The sequence below is a fragment of the Maniola jurtina genome, chromosome 4 (assembly GCF_905333055.1).
Source record: "Maniola jurtina chromosome 4, ilManJurt1.1, whole genome shotgun sequence".
In the NCBI taxonomy this organism is placed as follows: domain Eukaryota; kingdom Metazoa; phylum Arthropoda; class Insecta; order Lepidoptera; family Nymphalidae; genus Maniola; species Maniola jurtina.
The window spans coordinates 15,564,657-15,586,631 of NC_060032.1; the positions used below are offsets into that span (position 1 = coordinate 15,564,657).

The 21,975-nt window shown below is 37.3% G+C and overlaps 1 protein-coding gene across 1 annotated transcript; it reads right to left on the bottom strand.

Moving 5' to 3' along the window:
• Nucleotides 1-636: 636 nt before the first annotated feature.
• Nucleotides 637-20,891, bottom strand: LOC123864748. Its single transcript, XM_045905374.1, has 5 exons — nucleotides 20,614-20,891; nucleotides 3,215-3,368; nucleotides 2,534-2,670; nucleotides 1,158-1,317; nucleotides 637-696 (listed from the first exon to the last, which is right to left on the bottom strand). The coding sequence occupies exons 1-5, from the start codon at nucleotides 20,697-20,699 to the stop codon at nucleotides 637-639; spliced, it is 597 nt and encodes a 198-aa protein (XP_045761330.1). The 5' UTR covers nucleotides 20,700-20,891.
• Between the last annotated feature and the right edge of the window lie 1,084 nt (nucleotides 20,892-21,975).

Here is a 21,975-nt window from a genome sequence, read left to right on the forward strand (position 1 = left end):
TGCAAGTTTGACACGCAAATATTTTTCTCTTTGCATTGTATTTTCTATTTTACTTAGGTACTATATGTTGTCAAACCAATAAAATAAAATATATTTTAGCTGTATTTAGATTAGATACTAACTCAAAATATTTTTCTCAAAAAAACTAAATATTTCCATTTTAAGCTGAGTAGGTACTTAAAAAGAAAGCGGCACAAAATATGCACCACTCCACTCATTCGATAGCGGGGAGCTATAAAGAGTTGTACCTACAAAGTTTCTAAATGTGCTACGAGAAAGACTCCAGTCATGAAGTAGGTACGAATATTTTCAGCTCTTGACCTTAGTTTACAAAAATACGACAACCCTCCACCTCACATGGCCTCACCTACCTCTCAGTTAGGTATAAACGAATACGGTATTTACCTATGTCAAAAATAAATTATGTCCCAGTGATTATTAAATAGAAGGGTCTTCCAAAATACGTAAAATCCACGTCCTTTGTTAGTTTTAAGTGTATCAACCATTTAAAATTACCGATTACACTAAAAAAAGCACGTCAAATCACTGTGACGTCACATGCCAGTATTTCATAGAAGCTCGCATGCTAAGCGCGTGCTTTGACGTTTGATAAAAAGATACTGATTTGACTAGCTTTCAAACACCTAATTGCGTTAGAGCTCCCATGTACTTCCCCTGGGGCGCCTTCTTGACTCCCTACAAATTATACTTATCTCTATTCTCTATCCTTGTCCCTTGTGTCTTTCTTCCCTTTCTCTCACGTTAACTTGAAGTAGACCCTCAAGTACTCAGCGGTCTGGATCCTCTCTCAAACACTGATCACGGTGCCAAGCTGTTCTGTCACTAAAGTTACACTAAAGTTGCAATTTCCGCGATAAAAAGGAACAAAGCATAAATTGGCCATAAAGACCGATAGTATATTATAAAAATATGATAACTTACTCCGATAAATGGTCAATCCATGCTTTGACCATTTTGTCTTCAAGTAAGAACCCTATAAAATAGACAAAGTCTCCGACCGCAATATCGGACGGCCTTTCAATATAAATAAATAAATAAAACTGTTCCGTCTATTGTGAAATCGATGCGCAAACTCCCGTAGCTTCCGACGAGATTCTGCTAGGGAAAAAGTAGGACACACTGACTGACTGACTGACCTGCAGGAACAGCATGAAGGCCACCCACTGGTAGTACTTGCCGTAGCGGCGCGGGGAGGTGCCGGCGCCGCGGACGCCCGGGTAAGCGCCCGCTTCGCCCGCCACCGTGAACGTGGAGTGGATCCAGCAGTATGTGTTGAGAACGTCTTCCGGGATGTCCCTGGGGTGCAAGAACATAGGAATTAGGGACTTGATATAACAACGCTTTGGACGGAACTTAAAAATTAAAGTTTGAACCCAGAACATTGCAGGAGTCAAATGCTACGAAAACATCGACTAAACCGCAAACTTAATATTCTGTGTTTTTGGTATATTCCTATTTCTATTGATTCCTACTATAACAATTGATAATAAGAAACAAAATCCTGAAATTTAATAATTTATTTAGTTATCTATCATCTCATTTTAGTAGAGTAGTAAAAGAAGATTGCATATAAACTAAAAAAAATACCTCTTTATAATGTTAGTATAGAAAAATTACAGAAGAAAAATTCCACTATCCCTTCTAGTTGTAGTAGTTAGTATGTAGGTAACAAAAACTAGACACGTAAACGTAATCTCTCAAAAATGGCATGAAGATATCTTTTTCTCGGCCAAACTAAACGATAGAAATAATATATTATATAGGTATAGTTTCAACTTCTAGAGTTCAAATTTAAGAACCTCTGAACTGTTTTTGGACGCCGAAATGACTAATGTGCTGAACTATGTTTCTTAAATATAACACCTTAATTATGCAAATAAAGAATTATATTGTATTTTCTATCAATTTGTAAAGTTTAGAACCTCTGAAAATCGGATTTTCAGCGCCATGAAAAAAAGTGGAATTATGGTGAACTTTTATATGACCCTTTTAGCGCCATCTATGTAAAAACTGTCGCAGCACGACGCAAGCTACAAGCTGCTATATAACCTAATAGCTGCTGCATACGACACCTGTATGCAGTCTACCAGGTTGCCCACCAGGTGGCGCGTGGCAAGTCGGTGCCTCCTTTCGGAGAGTCGGGGGTTCGATCCTGGGCACGCACCTCTAACTTTTCGGAGCTAAATTAAATATCACGTGCTTTAACGATGAAATAAATATCGTGAGGAAACCTGCGTGCCTGAAAGTTCTCTATAATGTTCTCAAAGGTGTGTGAAATCTGAAATTTCTCACTTTGCCAGCACTATGCCCAAACTCAAACATTCTGAGCGGTGACCCGTTCTCAGTAGTGAGCCGACGAAGGATTGATGATGATGATGTAAACACTGTTACATTAGGTCGCAAGCAGCAAGCCACCCGGATGCGTGGGTGGGGCGCACGGTATCTTAGTGCCCTAGTGGTCTTCTAGCCGGGATTTTGCCGGCTAGGGCCTGCCAAAGTGCCAGCCACCAACCTGGTGTGTATGCAGTCTATCGGGTTGCCCACCAGGTGGCGCGTGGTGAGCGCCGCGCTCGCCGCCAGCAGCGCCGCGGTCGTGGCCCCGCAGTGCAGCCGGAACGCGACGGAGTCTATCTTCGGGTTAACACCTTGCTGTGGAAAGTTTCTGATTTAGACTTTTATTCTACGCTATCTAATACTCGCATCTCTTTCATCAATTGTATCAAGTTTATTAGGGATTTTTCACAATCCGTTCTTAGTTTGCATTACAGAGATAATCTACATGCAAAATTTCAAGATTCGAGATCCACAGGTGGATGCACTAAATGACAGCTACAGTTTGAAGATCGCCCCTGATTAGCCAATACTCAATCACTATTGACTAAAATGCATTATTGCAGTAAAAAATACCACAATTTCAGACATTCACTTTGTAGCAATGATTAATATTTGATGATGATGAATGATTATATACAGCTTTTCCACAATCTACCAACCGATTTAGGAAATGCGTTGTCTGCTAGACAATCAGATAAGAGTCTACGATAGAAAGGAGATATTTGTTCAATTTGGTTTCCCAGTGTTGTGCAAGCTGAAATGCATTTTATAGCGTCGTTTAAGAGTCGCTTTTTATTTAAATGTCTTTGTGGAGCAGAACCAGCGTGGTGAACATCGATGTAGGTTTTCGTGAACTCACCCCGCCAGACAGCAGCGCATAGAGGCTGGTGAGGATCTCCATGGGCCTGCGAGACTGCGCGAGGCGCTCGCGCCGCCGCCACGCGCTCGCGCCGCTCGCGCCGCGCGCCCCGCCGACCCCGCGCCCGCGCCGACCCCACGACACGCCCGACTCCCTGACCACAGAGGAACACATAATAGCCTCAATAGCCCAACGGTTGAGGAGCGCACTGAATTCCGAAAGGTCAGCGGTTCAAACCCCACCCGTTGCACTATTGTCGTACCCACTCCTGGCACAAGCTTGGCTTGGCTCATGATTAAGCTTGGCTTGGCTCCTTGGCATGGCTAATTACATTCATCCAAAAAGACAAGCAGGAACTCCATGATACACGAGGAACCAAATACGCTAAACCAGACGAATCTATATGGCGCAACATGCAGCACGAGATATGCACCACCCGCCCTCTCACTGCTAAACATGCAGGAAAAGCCAGCCATCAAGCAAGCAATACGCACCACCACGCAACACCACACAGATCCCAAAACCACTCGACGCACGTTTCGCCCCGACACCGGAGCATCCTCAGGAGTCAGGAGATGTAGACCTTACAATGCACAATTGCAAGGATTTGCCATACAGATTTGTCTGGTTAAGCGGATTATAGCAAATTAAGCTTTTGGTCCCTTGTGTAACAGAGGAACATTATTGTCATTAGTTGTTTAATGACCTAGATAGGTACCTACTGCTTGGTAAAGCAGATAGATAATACGGAGCTGCCTCAGTGATTGTAAGTCCATTTTAGACCTATGGCCCTGGTGACGGTGAAGAAAAACATCGTGAGGAAACCTGCATGCTTGAGAGTTCTGCATAATGTTCGCAAAGGTGTGTGAAGTCTGACAATTTGCATTTGGACAACGTGGTAGACTATGACCAAACCCTTTCTCACTCGCCCTAAATGCGCGAAGAAGAAAACACAATATCTTTTGACTTCACAAACTTAATGGTGTGTAGGCACACATCTATACAGACTTAAAATAGTTAACAGTTAACACTAAAATATGGCCTGGTGGTTTTCTTAAAAATCCAATAACAAATCAATTATAGCAGAACATGTTATATATCCAGCGGTAGTAAATCGTAATAATAGTTTATGATCAGAGCAGATAGTTCGGTCATTCCTATAATTCCATACTTCAAAGACATTCCTCTACATCAACTAGGTATATTGACGTAGAAAAGAACTTATCAAAACTGTAACGTACCTATCTATCTATAGTACGAGCGGAGGTGTGCGGCCCTCCCCCCTCCCGCCTAATACCCCGATTGCCATCTTGACCTGTCGCGTACTATAAGTTTGTTTGGAGCGCACTACTAATAACCTCCTCTTAACATACATTCGATAGCAAAATCCTTGCATTTAAAAGAAGATTATGCCAGCAACATAAAACGATACATAAACCATGTAAATAATAAAACAGCAATACAAAACCAAGCAATATTAAACACAGAAACTTACCAATGGAGTGGAAATCTACGTTTACTAGCAAACCGCTAAAAGTACACTAGACAACGCCGTGGGAAGTTGGAAACCGAAAATAAATGTACGCATCCAACGTCCGCGGCGATGCTTTTACAGCTTGCTATTAACTAAACCTAATTTTGAATGAAAACGCAAACCGGTCAAGTGCGAGTCTGGCCTCGCTCTTTTAGGGTTCCGTACATAATTATTGATACGATACTCTTTTATCATCGGTGCCTATTGAATAGTGTCAATATTGGTATCAACGGCATTCATTATTATTGTGAAAAGTCGTACATATATAATTTTAGGAAAAGCAATGTTTTGCGGTATTCTTTGTATTATTTCAATTATTATGAAAATTATATTTCAGATGTATGAATTTTTTTCCGAGCTAGAACATCGCAAAAAACCATGAAAAAAAACCAAAAATATTCGTTTGTTTTGGTCTCAGCTTACTAACTATTTTTAAATCATTGTTTTCAGTATTAATTGTTGTTTAAATACAGTAGGTATAATGGTTTATAATATACCGAAATTTCATATTTTTAATTAGTTTAGTATTTGAGATAGCCCCTGGCTTAAAATGGCTTAAAACTGACAACTTTGATGGACCCCCATTTCTTTATTTTTTAAGATAAAAAAATATAAATTCACACTTTCAAAATAATGATACCCCACATGCTAGGGTAGGAAAAAAAATTTTTCTCGGCTCCTTTTTCATGTTTGGGAGCCCCCCTGAAAAATAATTGAATTGAATTACTAATTCAATATTTGGTTTTGAGTCAACGTACCAAATTAAATCCCAAAATCAATTTTTGAATCAAATACAGACAACAGAGTGACATTAATAGGGCTCCGTTTTTACCCTTTCGGTACGGAACTCTAAAACGCTAGGCACATAAAAGATCGAAGACGTATAAATTTTCAGTAATCACTGACGGTGAAATGTTGATGGTGGTCAACTGCTTTTATGAGAAATAACACGCGATAAAAAACCGCTCTTGTCACCAAATACATAAATGTTTGTGAAGCTATTGATAGAACTATTATACGGTGACATAGTGTTAGGTAGATGGAAACACACTGAACTGGTAGGTGTATAAAACAAAATAAAAATTGTTTTTATTGGAACAAAAATAACAAATCTCTGCTGACTATTTTAGTTATCCTGTTTCTTTATTTCTAAATAACAATATCTTAGAATTGCAATATGAACTCAATCTATTTATTACGAGTAATGTAAAAACTAAATTGTATAAGTTACTTAATGATGATATCTTTAGTTATCACTGTTTAGTGCTTAAAATCTAGATATGTGTATTTCTGTAAAACTGGTGGTCAAATGCGAATTAGACATACACGAAGATTCCATACCATCGTTCAAGGTATAAAACACTAGGTAACACTTTTTAATTTTTATTTGATTTGCATGGCAGCTGTTTTCAAATTTTTATTTTTGGTTTAAAGAGGCAACAGATATACACACTCCGTGAAAATTTCCAGTCTCTACCTATTACGGTTCATGAGATGCAGCCCTGTGACAGACGGACGGACGGACGGAAGCAGAGGTTTTGTAATAGGGTCCTGTTGCGTTGCATCCTTTGGGAACGGAACCCTAAAAGTATACTAACGACACAATTGTCGCAAAAAGACCTTCACTCAGTATGTAGAGAAAAAAAGTAAAGCTCAAAATCTACCACGCTAGCTCGATACAGGGTACTGGGTACCGAACAATAAAAATACTTGGGTGAAGATATTTGACCTTAAGGGTCAATATAAAAAATTGCAGCTCTACAACTTCTAACTGATTGTAATCGTTCATTTCTACTACTATTTATTAAAGAAATCGTTAACGTACCGTACCTAAACTTTAAACATGAAATCTATGTAAATCTACAAATTACTCATGATTTATGGAAATGAAACTTTCATGTCAGATTACCATAAATTTGCCGTCGTAAGTCGTAACTTATTGAGTTTTGTCTCGTTAACTGACTTCAAGAAATGATAAATGCGACAAACCTAAAGCTCAAGTCACATTGGCGCTGACAAAAAACGAGCAAAAATTTTTGGACACCCTCCAAATGGTCCGTTGAGCGTTAATAAATGGACTTTTGAGTGGCCTTACACATAATCCTAGTTAACATAAATCGTCCAATTAAATAAATTCACCTAACTGTCCAATTGTTTTAAAATATTAACACGATAGAAGCGGAGCACCAAGTTTTTGAAGATGAAATTTCAGGAAAATTAAAACTCTCAATTTTTTTCTTCTCAATTTACTGCCACTTTTCTACTATGCTAGTAAAAAATATTAAGTCACGGTCGTATAGTACGTCCTTGAGGTACTCTCTTTACCTCATTAATCTTATAAACATAAGTAGATGATGATAGAAACCTAAATCCACGCGGACGAAGTCGCGGGAACTTCGTCCACGTGGATTTAGGTTTTTGAGATCCCAATGAAACTCTTCGGTTTTCGTGATAAAAAGTACCATATTATATCCCATAGATACATGGTATCTCTGTAATAATATATGTAATAGATGGTAATGCCGTTAATTTTGGAAATCCCGTTGGAATTCTTTGATTCACCGAGACAAAAGTAGCCATATCCATTCCCAGCCGACTGTGCATTCGTCAAAATTGGTTAAACAGATGGACTATGAAAAGCTAATAGACAAATAAAAGACAGTTTCGCATTTATAATATTGGAATGGAAGTACGGATAATGTTCTGTCCACCAAATTTTTTGCCGATTTCCAAAGAGATTCGTCATTAGTGCGAGAGATATTTATTATATGTACACTGGTGTGTACCCATGTTCACTTTATAATATTAGTATCTAGGGATATTAAGTTATTAGTATACTTAACTGAAAAGAGATATAGAAGTAAAATTATGGGACCTAAAATTACTCCTTGTACCATTCAATATCAGAGATATAATATGAAACTGATGGTTGACTCTGTCAAACGCTGCCAACATGTCAGCGAATGAATAAGATTGACGCATACTGTGGTGTCTAGCAACTGTGGTCGTTGTTCAGGAAAGTCGTTGTTTGCGACAATAATATAAATCAGCACCTATGCTTAGTATAATCATTTACAGCTCACCAACGTTGATAGAATTCGAGCATCGAAACAGAATAACGTGAGACTAAAACAAACCTTAAAAATAGATAGAGTTACGTCATTGTCCTACGTACTTTAGTAAAAAATTTAACAAAGGTGCCCTGTTACAAACTAAAAACAAGGAATACTTATTAGGAAGATGCTTGTGAAAATGCTAAAAAATTTAGTATAATCTTGTTACTGTCTATTTTATTTTAACACAAATTTTTTCACATTCAATATATTATTTCAAAATACTTTTTTGTGCTCTATGTCGATCATAATTATCGATATAGAGCCCAAAAAAGTATTTTTTTAATGTTTGTCTGTCTGTCTGTTTGACTGCGAAGCCGGGGCAAGTCAACTACAGAAAAATGTTTCCATTTTACCTTACCTTTTAGACGGTATTGTAATTTCTTTTTTAATTTCGTCATACTATTTATAGTTATACCAGATTCACCCTGAATAGATTCAGTTTAAAGTAAACACTCGTCAACTTATACTAGGCCTTGAACTAGAAATAATTCGCTAATGAACAACGTGCTAAAAATAAAAGGAACTCTATTTCAGTCATCGGAACTAACAGCATTATCTACGTCATAACAATCTTAGCGAGTTACCTCTTTTATATAAGAAATGTGTTCATAATATCCTTGACAGGCGGCCTTACTGTATTGATTTTAAAAATGTTTATAACACGTACAATCTAAGAAAGGACCGCCGTGGCCGCCATATTGTGGCGTTATAGCTGTGTTTACGATCAAACCAGGTGCTCAATTACGTTAAATGTACAGCTCTACAGAGGGACTTCGTCTGTGTTGGTGTTTGCTGGCGCGCGTGCTCTGCCTTTTTGGAGTGTTTTTTTTTTCGTCAAAAGTTGCCGGGATTTGTGTTTTACTGGTGTTCTTGGTGGTGGAACTGACTGGGAAGCGTTTTACTTGGTGAACAGTGAATATTTAACCGGTTGTTTAAACGACGGTTTCAAAATAACCAGCCGATTTAGCAACCGTTGTTTATGTAGCTTTCGGCGAATTCCAGCCTAAAGGGGTGCCGCGCGTGTGTCGGCGAGCGCCGGCACAGTCGAAATCCATACTTACATAGTTTCCCTAACTTGTAAATAACTACAAACTTGACATTGGCTAATCTTTGTAAAGCCAAACGAGAGAAAAAAAAGCTCTAAAGAGTCACGAACGCAATCACCTCTGATCGTTTCAAAATACTTTCCTTGCAAACCATACTTACTTTTCAAACAACAGCTGTTAATAGATAGAGCAATTATGGCGAATCCATTGTCACTTTGTACGAGCTATAGATCATTTTCAAGATCAAGCGAACTCATAAATGCACTTAGATAAGTACTATTTGTTAGAATATCAAGTATCAAGTGTATTTTTACCTCAGTGAAATTTACTCTACAATCGTTAAAGTAATAGGGAAAAGTAGTAGGAACTAGTGAGGTTATAGGTACTCAGACAAACAAGTGAGCTTAACTGATCTTGCATAATATAGACATATTTAAAACAAGTTGACCAATGACCCACTCTATTTCCTAGTAATTGTAGGGAACTTATATAACTTTTTTAATAACTAAATGGGCTTGCGCTTGACTAGAACCATACCAAGCTGAAGATAATGCAACCTAACGCGCTTGGCCAGAAGGTGCCTGTTCACTCTTCCTTTGAAGGTGCCAATATTATGTTGGGCAAATCTTTCTTTTAATATTGTTCACCGTAAATTGATTCATATGTGAATTAATTACTGATTTGCACAAAGTGCACCAAACAATTTGGTGCACTTTGAAGCAGGTTAACAGCATTATATAATTTTATATTCATATTTACACATTAAGTGTAACAGCGAATAATAAATGAATTGATAAGCGTGAAACAAATACAACTCGCTACGACTGTGGTACCGCGAAAGCAATAGCACGGTACGTAGTACGTTTTATCATAAAAAAAGGGTTATTAATACAAGGAACAGACGCCTCAGTGCAGTTTTTTAACCATGCGTAAATAAAGTATGAGTGGAAAAGGGACAGAAAACTTTCCACCTCATTTCCGTGTAGAATAGAATAGATTTTTATTCAAATAAACTTTTACAAGTGCTTTTGAATCGTCAAAATAATTTACCACTGGTTCGTATACCTACCCGGAGGGTTCCCACGAGTTCCTGAGAAAAAAAGTTTGACAGACACACAGAATCTGTGTTGACCATCGATTTAGGAGCGCGTGTAGACAGACAAATGGATGGTCTTATAAGTGTTCCTTTTTTCCTTTCGAAGTACCTACGGAACTCTAAAAAGTTTCAGTTCCTTTCAAGTTAGTTAAGAGCTAACTTCGCATCGAATAAAAAAAATGACAAGCCTTTCATCCAGTTCCTTGTATTACTTACTTAGAAGTGCTGCATTGGGTACGCTGGCGTTACGCGTTCTGTTTGTTTCAATTTTTATTCAACAAACAATCAGGTATTGTAGAGTCTACATACTTGGCCATTAATTTAATTTTCCGCCATGTTGTAATCTGCGTATAATACCTATAAAGTTGCAATTACCGCTCTTCAGTACATTTCATTAGCCGTGAGACTTTAATTAAAAAGCGTATAATTATGTTTACGATCTACCTCTACAAATGAATTTGTTTTGTTTATTATTTAATTAAAGAATCATTTTGTTGCCCGTCCTTTTATTTGCCACTTTTTTTTAAGGCAACCTATACTGCGGCATTACTTAATAATTAGTAATTACTATTTTCAAGCGCGAGCCTATCAAATCATTGCATCAATAAAATAAAATCTAGGTACCTACTTTAACAAGTGTAAATTAAAAATTTATAACACCCCCGACGATCCAAAGTATTTGAATTTTCCAAAACATCATTTTCAAATAAATAATTATGTATTTAGGCAACGTCCATCTTGACAGCTTGACATTTGTCTATTGACATAATATTATGAACCTAACGGTTATCTAACCTTCTTTATCACAAGAAAACTAGAAAAGAGCTGATAACTCTTAAACGGCTGAACCAATTTTTTTAGATTATAGCTAAGAACACTCTCGATCAAGCCACCTTTCAAACAAAAAAAACTAAATTAAAATCGGTTCATTCGTTTAGGCGCTACGATGCCACAGACAGATACACAGATACACAGATACACAGATACACAGATACACAGATACACAGATACACAGATACACAGACACACAGATACACAGATACACACGTCAAACTTATAACACCCCTCTTTTTGGGTCGGGGGTTAAAAAGAGTTAAGCTGTCTTAAATCTCGCAACGTTGTTTTAATAATAGAAATGGAATAAACTTTTACAAATGCTTTGGAATCGTACAAAGAATTTACAACTGAATTAAAAGCGTAATTACAGGATTATATTGTAAGTTAAATTGTAGAAAAATCAAAAGAATTATGCATAAATCAGTAAAAGCCGAAAGCAGTATCCGATTTCAACTTTTTACATACAAATAGGTCAGTATTATGCGAAAATTAGTAGCAGCTGGAAAAGCTGGAAAGCAATTTGCTATGCGTGCAGTTCAGAAAGCTGCCAATACTTTATTTTACATAAAAAATGGTTAAATAGCTTTAATGCGTCATGCCCGTTTATAATAATCGAAATCACCTGCGATTATTTATTCTGTGCGAGTGTGAGCGTACTGCTGGCTCTGGCCGACCACCAGACGTCTTTCCCATCGGACGGTCGTCGCACTACTGTCAGCTTAGCGCCTACCTACGTTATCCGGACAGCGCCATCTAACGTGAACCTACGACAACTGGACAAGAGAGATCGATCAATTTGAGGGTAATCTTACATCTTCCTGTAGGTGGATAAGTAAGTAGGTAAGATAAAGTTAAGAGATCATTGGGTTTAAAGGTCCTTGGGTCCAGTATTTCCTTCCAATTATAATCCGGGTATGTGTAAAACAAGAGTGAATAGGTACCTTCTACGCAAACGCGTCCCATCTTAAACCACATCATCACTTCCCATCAAGTGTGATCGTGGTCAAACGTGTGCTTATAGTGCCTGCTTCTATACAACATGCTTATAGTGAATTAAAACAAGGACCGACCCTGGCCAAGGATATCTTTTACTCACACATCGTCGTATAAAGTTTCTTACAGAGGACTACAAGGACATTCTTTTGATTTTTCCATACATTTTCTAAATTTCCACTGAGATTGATAAATATTTTTTAGACAATTTTATCCATTGCAATATTATAACAATGTTCTCTCCACCGAATTTCGGCCACGGCGGCCAATCTCTGTAGATATTTAGCCAACTGTGCGATAAATGTATGCGCAAACACAGTCTCTCTTCCCTTACTCTCGTAGTCCGATGGGACAATAAACCGACACGACCCGAAACAGATCAGGCGCAGTCTTTCCGTGCCCTCTGAGGTACTGGTTTGGACCCTGGACCTTGTCAACCATAGTTGAACAGGCTAACGACCAGATCAACCATCCAGTTAAAATTTTAACAAGGCGGTACAATGCAATATATTTTGTAGTTAGCTAATAGGCTTCATGAATTGTAGTCCAACTTGGCAGACGGTTGGTATATCTACTTAGAATCACAAAGATAGTAAGTACCTAAGGTGGTTTACAAGTGTAAAAGTATTGCTTTCTTTTTTCCTTAGGAAACATTATAAAAAAAGAGATGGACTCTATTTTTATTCTTACGAAACCACAGTCTACGTTTAGGCCTGCCTGTCAATTATTTTAGAGAAAAATGAAAATTTCTTTATAAATATTATAGGTTTAGAGCCTCAATAGCTCAACCGGTAAAGGAGTGGACTGAAAACCGAAAGGTCGACGGTTCAAACCCCGCCCGTTGCACTATTGTCGTACCTACTCCTAGCCTGACGCTTAGTTGGAGAGGAAAGGGGAATATTAGTCATTTAATATGGCTAATATTCTTTTTTTTTTTAAAAAGGTTTCAAAAGGTTTCAGAAGAAGATAGAGTTGAGTTAAATGTCGAAAGAAAGAAAGAAAACTTTTTATTTGGACACATACATAACTACCTACCTTTGCACGACGTAAACCAAAACAATTTTGTCAAAATTTGGCCTAGACAAAGACATGGGCAACTTTTTGCCCCGGAAAATCGAAGAGTTCCTACAGGAACTTTTCAAGACACACGGTCGTGTGTCGAAGCCAAGTTCGTATAAGAATCTTATAAGAACGGCGACAGACGGCCAGTGTGTATATTACACGAACCATCTCAAGCCACTTTTGACCCCCCCATAACTCAGAAACTATTAAACCTAAACATTTGTGATTTTGCATATCTATTAAGATCCATTTGAACGTTTAGAATACCAAATTTCATGACAAAATCTTTTGTAGTTATTGAGTTATCAAGGTCTGAAAAGTGCCATTTTTAACACTCACTCACTCACTCATCACTCACTCATCAAAAACCTAACCTACTTCCAGCTGAGTTAGAAACTTGAAATTTGGTATAGTAATAGGTAATTAGGTGTAAACAAAGGAAAAAATCAGAAAATAGCAAATTATGTTTTAATATGTCATATATTATACGACAAAGTTATTCGTGGAGCTGGTAGAGAACAGCAAGTATGGGTGAGGTGCACATTTTAACTTTGTAAAACTTAACTTTGTAAAACTGTGTAATTACCTACTTTCACAATGAATAGTAACGCATTTGTTTATGCTCATCTTTATAGATCCTTAACCTTAGACCAAAGCCATAAGTGCTTTGGTCGCAGGTTCGAATCCAGAAATTATGAATTAATCGTTAATTGAAGGCAAAGTTATTTCATATTGTACCTACCTACTTGAAAACAAACAATAATAGACCATATCACAGGTATGTGTTGTATAATATATACTAGCTGATGCCCGTGACTTCGTCCACGTGGATTTAAATTTTTAAAAATCCCGTGGGAGCTTTGATTTTCCGGGACAAAAAGTAGCCTATATCACTTGATCCGTTGCTCCATTGCGACGTGAATGAAGGACAAACCAACAAAAAAATATTCGCTTTTTAACATGGGTAGTGATGGGTGATTTACTTCCAAAGGAAATAACATAATATTATAACTACATAATATTATAATATACTGACGACCTGCCCCAGTTTTGCTCGGCTTCGACAGGTAGAATAATAAGAATACAAACTATTCACAGAATTGAATTTCTGTTGTATGTTTTTGTAAGGGGTTATCTCAGAAGATAAAAGTTATGTACCTACCTAAAGGTAGTAAGTAGTAGTCGTATTGAAAGTGAAACCAAACCATTTAAATGAGCAGTCAGACATATTATAGGTAATAAAAAACCAGGAATTTGAATCAGAATAGTGCACATGTTGCACTCCCATGACGGTACAGAAAAAACCAGCCAAGTGAGAGTCAGACTCGCGCACCGAGGGTTCCGTACTACAGAAGTAAAACGGTAAGAATCACTTTTGTTATCAAACCGCAAAACTAACTTTGTTTATACAGGTTTATCGTTAATATCAAAAACTATACAAGCTAGAGCATTGGTTTTATTTTTCCTGTAAAACATACATAAACCTTTATTAAGCATAATTATTTTTTACCATTTGGTACGGACCCTTAAAAAAAATTATTTTGAAAGAAAATGGAGACGGCATAGATTTCATACATATTTTAGGGTTCCGTACTCGAAGGGTACCTACGGCACCCTATTACTAGGCCTTCACTGTCCATCCGTCTGTTCGCACATCCACGTCTGTCTATCAACGTTTCTCATGAATTGCAATAGGTAATATTTCTATTGCCATTATAATAACAAATAACAAAAGCCTAGCTAACCTCTATGAAAATTAAAAAATTTAAAAAGTACATAGTATTGTACCGTACGTACCATAGTACGATGGTACGGAACCCTTCGTATGCAAATCTGACTGGCACTTGACCGGTTTTTAAAAGCGCCTTTGAAATTAGAAATGTACAGTTAGATATGTTAGTCAGTCAAAAGGTTTAGATGCCCGGGGTGCGGGGGGTAGTAGCCCATCGTAAAAGACTTGAGCAGGTAGCCGACCCGTCGCGGGCGATCTTATTACTTGACAGTTGACACAGTACTGTCCACCCACAGAATACTTTGTAAATATAGAAAAGTACTGTCATTAAGCTCTGACAGCTCTTACGTGTGATTTTGGCTTGTATTTCACTCCGTATTCTGAGTATTATCGCGTAATAAATCCAGCCAAGTGATAGGGCTTACTATTTATTTTAATCATCGTGTTACATTGGCGCCATTCTGGGCTTTTAGATATATGTTGTTCTTTTCGTGGTTTGTTCCATCATCATGTTGTTTCAAAGTTTTATTCTGTGACTAGCTTATGTCTGAGACCTCGCCTATGTGTACTACACAAATTTTAAACCTCTATTTTACCTCTCAGGGGTTGAATTTTCAAAAATTATTTCTGAGCTGATGTCTGCGTTATAATATTATCTACCTGTACCTACCCTTAGTATAAGATTTTACTTATCCCCAACGTTGATAGTATTTGAGAGTCGAAACACTTTAACGTTAAAGTAAAATGGCCCTTAACTACCTTGTATTAATGCTCAAGTTTGTACATATATTTACAGCCAGCGCTCCAAGCGGTCACGTTGTGAAATTAAAATCAATGGTACTGAATTTTTGACTTTAATCAAGAATGTTTAGGTTTATTTTACTTTGACGCTATTTTGTTTCGACTCTCGAATACTATCAAAATTGGTGAGAAGTAAAATCTCATGCTGAGGGTACTGTATGCCTTTTAGCCCGACTCATTCAGTAGTACGACTTGAGCGTTGATAGATCAGTCAGTCAGTCACCTTTTCATTTATATGCTTAGATTGTGATTCAGAAATATTTGTTTGATAATTTTAATACTTACATGAAATAAAGTCAACTGTACAAAAAATTATGATATCCCACCAAAAACATAAATGTAAAAATGGAGCCAAGTTCGGAATTGAGGAATATATTAGTTTATAAATAATTAAGAGAAATCAACTTTACAAAAATTTATGATATCCCACCAAAAACATAAATGTGAAAAAGAAGCCAAATTCTCTAAAAAGCGATGGGTTTAAGCTTCGCCGATAAAAGCATTGATATCTAGATAGGTGCCAAGTTATATATAAGGTCTTTGTATAGTTCCTACAAGAATGTACAAGGAGCTTTGATTGCTTTCAAATATTTTTTATGTTATTAAATACATATAACTTGGCAAGTTTGAATATTCAGTTAATCACATTTAACGTTAATATGAAATATAGGTCAAGCTTAATAATGTACTTGGCAAGTTTTCATCTACATATACATCAATTATTCATGGGGAAAAAACTTGCCAAGTGCATTATTAAGCTTGAACTATGTTTCATATTAAATGTTAAATGTGATTAACTGAATATTCAAACTTGCCAAGTTATATGTATTTAATAACATAAAAAATATTTGAAAGCAATCAAAGCTCCTTGTACATTCTTGTAGGAACTATACAAAGACCTTATATATAACTTGGCACCTATCTAGATATCAATGCTTTTATCGGCGAAGCTTAAACCCATCGCTTTTTAGAGAATTTGGCTTCTTTTTCACATTTATGTTTTTGGTGGGATATCATAAATTTTTGTAAAGTTGATTTCTCTTAATTATTTATAAACTAATATATTCCTCAATTCCGAACTTGGCTCCATTTTTACATTTATGTTTTTGGTGGGATAAGAACTTCACGCTGAAGAAGTCACTTAGCATGTAGTTTTTTTATAAATTAATTGACTAAGATTTATCATACTTAATCGATATCAGAAATGAAATGAATGAAATGAAATTTGAGAAATGCGTGTTGACATCAATAATGTGGGTAAAATAGGAAATCTGGAGCAAATAGGGGTAATTCCTGTGAACTTGTCCCACTGGCTGCGCTAGATATAAGCCAATTACGTCACATAGTCGCTGCACGTGGCTTCACATACATTCACGTTTTATTTTTTACGAACAGCGATAGTAGAAATTCTAAAAATACTTCTTTGAAACAGATGTGAGCTGTCGCTTGCCAACAATAGGTCAGTCGATTTGAGAAATAACACACGTATAGATTTTCATTTTTATTGCGTGGAAATCTGTGGAAAGTTGAAAATTCGATTTTGTTTCTGCATTATGCAGTTTCTAGTTTGATAGGCAATTCAAATCTAAACATAGTAGTTTACTAAGTAGGTCATCATCATCATCATAATCAACCCATTCGTCGGCTCACTACTAAAAAACTAAATTAAAATCGGTTCATTAGTTTAGGAGCTACGATGCCGCAGACACATACACAGATACACACGTCAAACTTATAATACCCCTCTTTTTGGGTCGGGGGTTAAAAAAGGGTTTGGCCATAATCTAGCACGCTGTCCAAGTGACATTGTGCAGGGTGTAACTTGAACCCTAGCAAAAATGAAGGCAGGTGATAGTACTGTAATCCTGTATTTTTTGAAAGTTCAAGTTCACGTCAGTTAAATGTTTTATTCGCAATATGTAAATAAAACATCTGTCTGACGCTAGAGTTCAACGAACGTTCCGTAAATATGTCATTCCAAGTCAATACCGTGTCATAGGTGAGGCATTGATCCGAGTTCTGCACGCTATACCTACCATGCAAATTTGAAAAATACTTAATCACTAAAAATACAAGATAAGGCAAATGGTTATTGCCATTAGATTGTGTTAAGGCACTTAGAAAGTCATTGTGTTAAGGTAGTATAATAATAACGCTAAGTTTTTGGTAGCGTTCTGGTTACATACATCCTGTATTATGTCTGTTGCCACGTTTCAGCCATTCTCGTCGTCACTGCTACTATCACTCTCTTATGCCTCAATGAACTTAAGATTTATATCGTCATGTCAAGCTTAATATAGACAGAAATCCAGCTTACAAACATACAGCTAGTGCAAAAATTATGATACTAATATTAGGCACTTGTCCGAGCGCCGACGATTAGCGATAAACGATTTGACCCAAAAACTAGAAACGATAGGTGGCGAGCAACGGGAAGTGATTGTGTAGTTTGGACAGTTTTATCGCTGCGCTATGAGCGAGTGTGCGAGTGCGAAAAGCAATTACAAACATTGCGCAAACTGCGCAAGTATTATGAACGCCAAGAAAGTATCTATCTAGTTAAAATAAAATAAATAAATAAATCGCTGAGAGAATTTTTTCTTTTTTGTGCACAAATTAGTGCAGAGCGAATTCTCGCTGACAGTATGCACAGTCAACGCTCAATTATTATTAAAGTATTTATCTCTTTCATTGATGCCCGCGACTTCGTCCGCGTGGATTTAGATCTCTAAACATCGTGGGAACTCGATTTTCAGGGATAGCATATATATCGGTCTCTAGGTCTTTAATTATTATTATTGTATCCATGCAAAAAATGTCGCCAATCCGTTGTTCCGTTGCGGCGTTATTAAAAGTCAAACCAATAAACCCACTCCATATGGGAACACTCCGAGAAAATAGTCTAGGTCGCTTTCTCGTCAGCGGTGGGACAAGTGCCTTAGTTACATTTAGCGAATCGTCTATAGTTGAAGCTGTAGAAATGACGTTTGCACAATTAGCTTAGCCGGTGCGGTTACTGACTATTGCAGCCAATGATCCCATATCATACAAACAAAGTTACAGGCTAAATATAATAAAAAAACCGGCCAAGTGCGAGTCAGACTCGCGCACCGAGGGTTGCGCACTCGGGTATTTTTTCCGACATTTTGCACGATAAATCAAAAACTATTATAAATAAAAATAATTAAAAATCTGTTTTAGATTGTACAGGTAAAGCCCTTTCATATGATACCCTATTTGGTATAGTTATCTTCCTTTGAAAATTAAAATACATTTTAATTTTTTTTTTAAATGATGTAACCACAAATTCGGGGTTTTCAGATTTATTCCTGTACTTGTGCTATAAGACCTACCTACATGCCAAATTTCATGATTCTAGGTCAACGGGAAGTAGCCTAAAGGTTTCTTGACAGACAAACAGACAGACAAACAGACAACAAAGTGATCCTATAAGGGTTCCCTTTTTCCTTTTGAGGTACGAAACCCTAATTAGCATTTTTAAAAGCTCGCATCGCAAACGGATCTCTGAATCGAAAAATGGTTTTCACCTCAGAATATAGGGGTGGCTCTTAATGATTAAAGTACAAATTCAAATTCAAAATGTTTTTATTCAATTAGACTTTTACAAGTACTTTTGAATCGTCAAAAAGAATCTAACACTGGTTCGGAATGCCTTTCCTACCGAGAAGAACCAGCAAAAATCTCGGCGGATGCTCGTTTCAAAGATTTGATATACAAATTATGCCATATGTATAAAAGTAATTGAAGTGATTGAGCGTTTTCACAGAATTGCCCCATTCTTGAAAGACCCGTCCAACGACAGCCCACATAGGTACCCTTAAAATTATTATTATACGAGCTAATAAGTAGAAATGATTTTAAGCCTTAGCTAGTTAACCTTTTACAGGTGCGTCAGGTGTCATCGGGTCGATTTAGAACATTTAAACAATTAGTCGCTTGAATGAAATTACAGATTACGCTTATTAAATCCGTATTATTTACCTATAATACTATAAAAAACACGCCAAAACAAAAAAAATTGTATGGAACGCTGATAAAACGTATAAATGACAGAACACAGTGACTAAATGACACATTTTACACAAAATGTGTAAAAGATTTCGCCGAGTTCTGGCAAAGAACTAAAGCGTTGAGTAATTCATGTCTTCCAATTGGGTTAATGGCCTTATAAATAACAACAATTATAGCGAACAATCGTCTCCAAATATACTACAAAATATTGCCAATGATGATCCAATACGATGCTTTAGAAACCATTAATTTTTGGGCAATATTATTAGCCAGAGCCGTAATAGCCTAGTGGTTAATACGTCCGGCTCCTATTCGGCAGGTCGCGGGTTCTATTCCGGACATGCATCCCTAACTTTTCGGAGTTACCTATGTGCGTTTTTAAACATATTCTTAGATGTCATTTGCTTTAACAGTGAAGGAAAACTGCATGCCAGAGATAGAATTAATTGGTGTGCGAAATCTGCAAATCCGCACTTGGCCAGCGTGGTAGACTATGACCTACCCCCTTCTCAATCTTAGTGGGCCGGGGATGGGTTGGTGATGATGATTGATGAGTAAGCCCCTGAACGTGCCTGTGAAGAAACAGAAACAGCAGGAACAGCACCATAGCGCACACCAACATATCGCACTAGCCCACGCAATACACACTCGCACCGACACACATCGCCGACACCAAATATTATTCGCATCATTTTCCCGACACTCACCGACATGGCCGACTGACCGACACGCGGCGACTAATAAACAGCTATCGATTGAAAAATCTTGTAGCTAATGCAACTGCTGAGTTTCTTGCTGGCTCTTCTAAGTAGAATCTACATTCCGAACCGGTGGTAGAGTCACAGATGTTATTTTCTTATTCTAAAAGAAGTCAGCCCTTGCGATCTCACCTAGTGGTAAGTGATGATACAGTCTAAGATGGAAGCCGGCCAACTTGGCAGGGGTATGGTAGTTTCTGTTGAACCCATACCCCTGTTGGTTTTTCGCGCTATCGTTTCGGAACGCTAAATCGCTTGGCGGCACGACTTTGCTTGTAGGATGGTAACTAGCCACGGCCGAAGCCTCCTACCACACAAATATCACAAGACTAACTGTCCTATATGAAATAAATTTTGATTTTGATTTGGAAAGGCTAGTAACTAGTAAGTACCTGAAGCTATGTCTCCATGCAAGCCCCTGAATGTGCCCGGAAAGAAACAGAAACAGCAGGAACAGCACCATAGCCCACACCAACATGTCGCACTAGCCCACACAGCACACACTCGCACCGACACACATCGCCGACACCAAATATTATTCGCATCATTTTCCCGACACTCACCGACACGGCCGACTGACCGACACGCGGCGGCTAATAAACAGCTATCGATTGAAAAATCTTGTACCTACGGCCGTGTAAGAACATTAGGTATGCGGATTTACTTACGAGTATTATAACCACTGTATGTAGTTGTACAGTAAGTAGGTAACCTCTAAACTGCGTTACATAGGATAACTTGAAGCCTCAATATGGTATAAGTGTCAAAAGGTCATAAGCCAAGTACATAATGTAGGTAGAGAAATTCCAAGGTAATATTCCGTGCTATTCTTGTATATCTTCTACCTTTATCTTAATAAATCCGGTCAAGAGCGAGTCACACTCACACACTGAGGGTTCCGTACCTTGGAAGGATCCGGGGTGGCTCTCACATGTAATCGTTTTGTTGCTTAAATTATCTCCAAGTGTCAAAAAGTCATTAGCCAAGTCCATAATGCAAGTAGAGAAATTTCAATTTAATATTCCGTGCTATTCTTTTACATCTACTATCATATCTAAAAAACCGTAGTCTAAAAGTGAACAGATTTAAAAAATCACTATTTACTAAAAAATCAATCATTCCCAAACTGGGTCAGATACAGTTAATCTGATTCAATATTTGATAGCATGAATTATTGTTGTACCAAATAAAATATAGATCATTCGTATTGAAAGTTTTGTGCTCGTAAAAACTATGTTATAGGTACCCAAAGTGTGTGATAACTGCGCCACAAATATCAAGTTTTACTACTTTACGAACACCAAGTATAGCCGTATGCTAAGTCACTACTTATGTAGTACTAGCTGTGCCCGCGACTTCGTTCGCGTGGAATAGTGACTTTTCGGGCAGCATATACTCTGTACGTTAAAAATGTTCGCCGTGATTCTTTAAATTGACATAACTTTTTTATTTATCTACAATATATTATTGAAAACCGTATCTAAATCGAATAAGCCGTTTCTGATATTAGCGTGCACAAACACACAGACAAACAGACAAAAAAAATTAATTACAATTTCGGGTTCGGCATCGATATAATAACAACCCCTGCTACTTTTTTTTATATATTTCCATTGTACAGACACCACTTTTCTACAATTTTATTATATGTATAGATATAGATGAAAATATTTTATGACTCTATATTTTATGAGTTACAAAGTAGGTACGAGTACCTTGAATCCTCAACTCTTCATAGTTGTATTGTTATATTT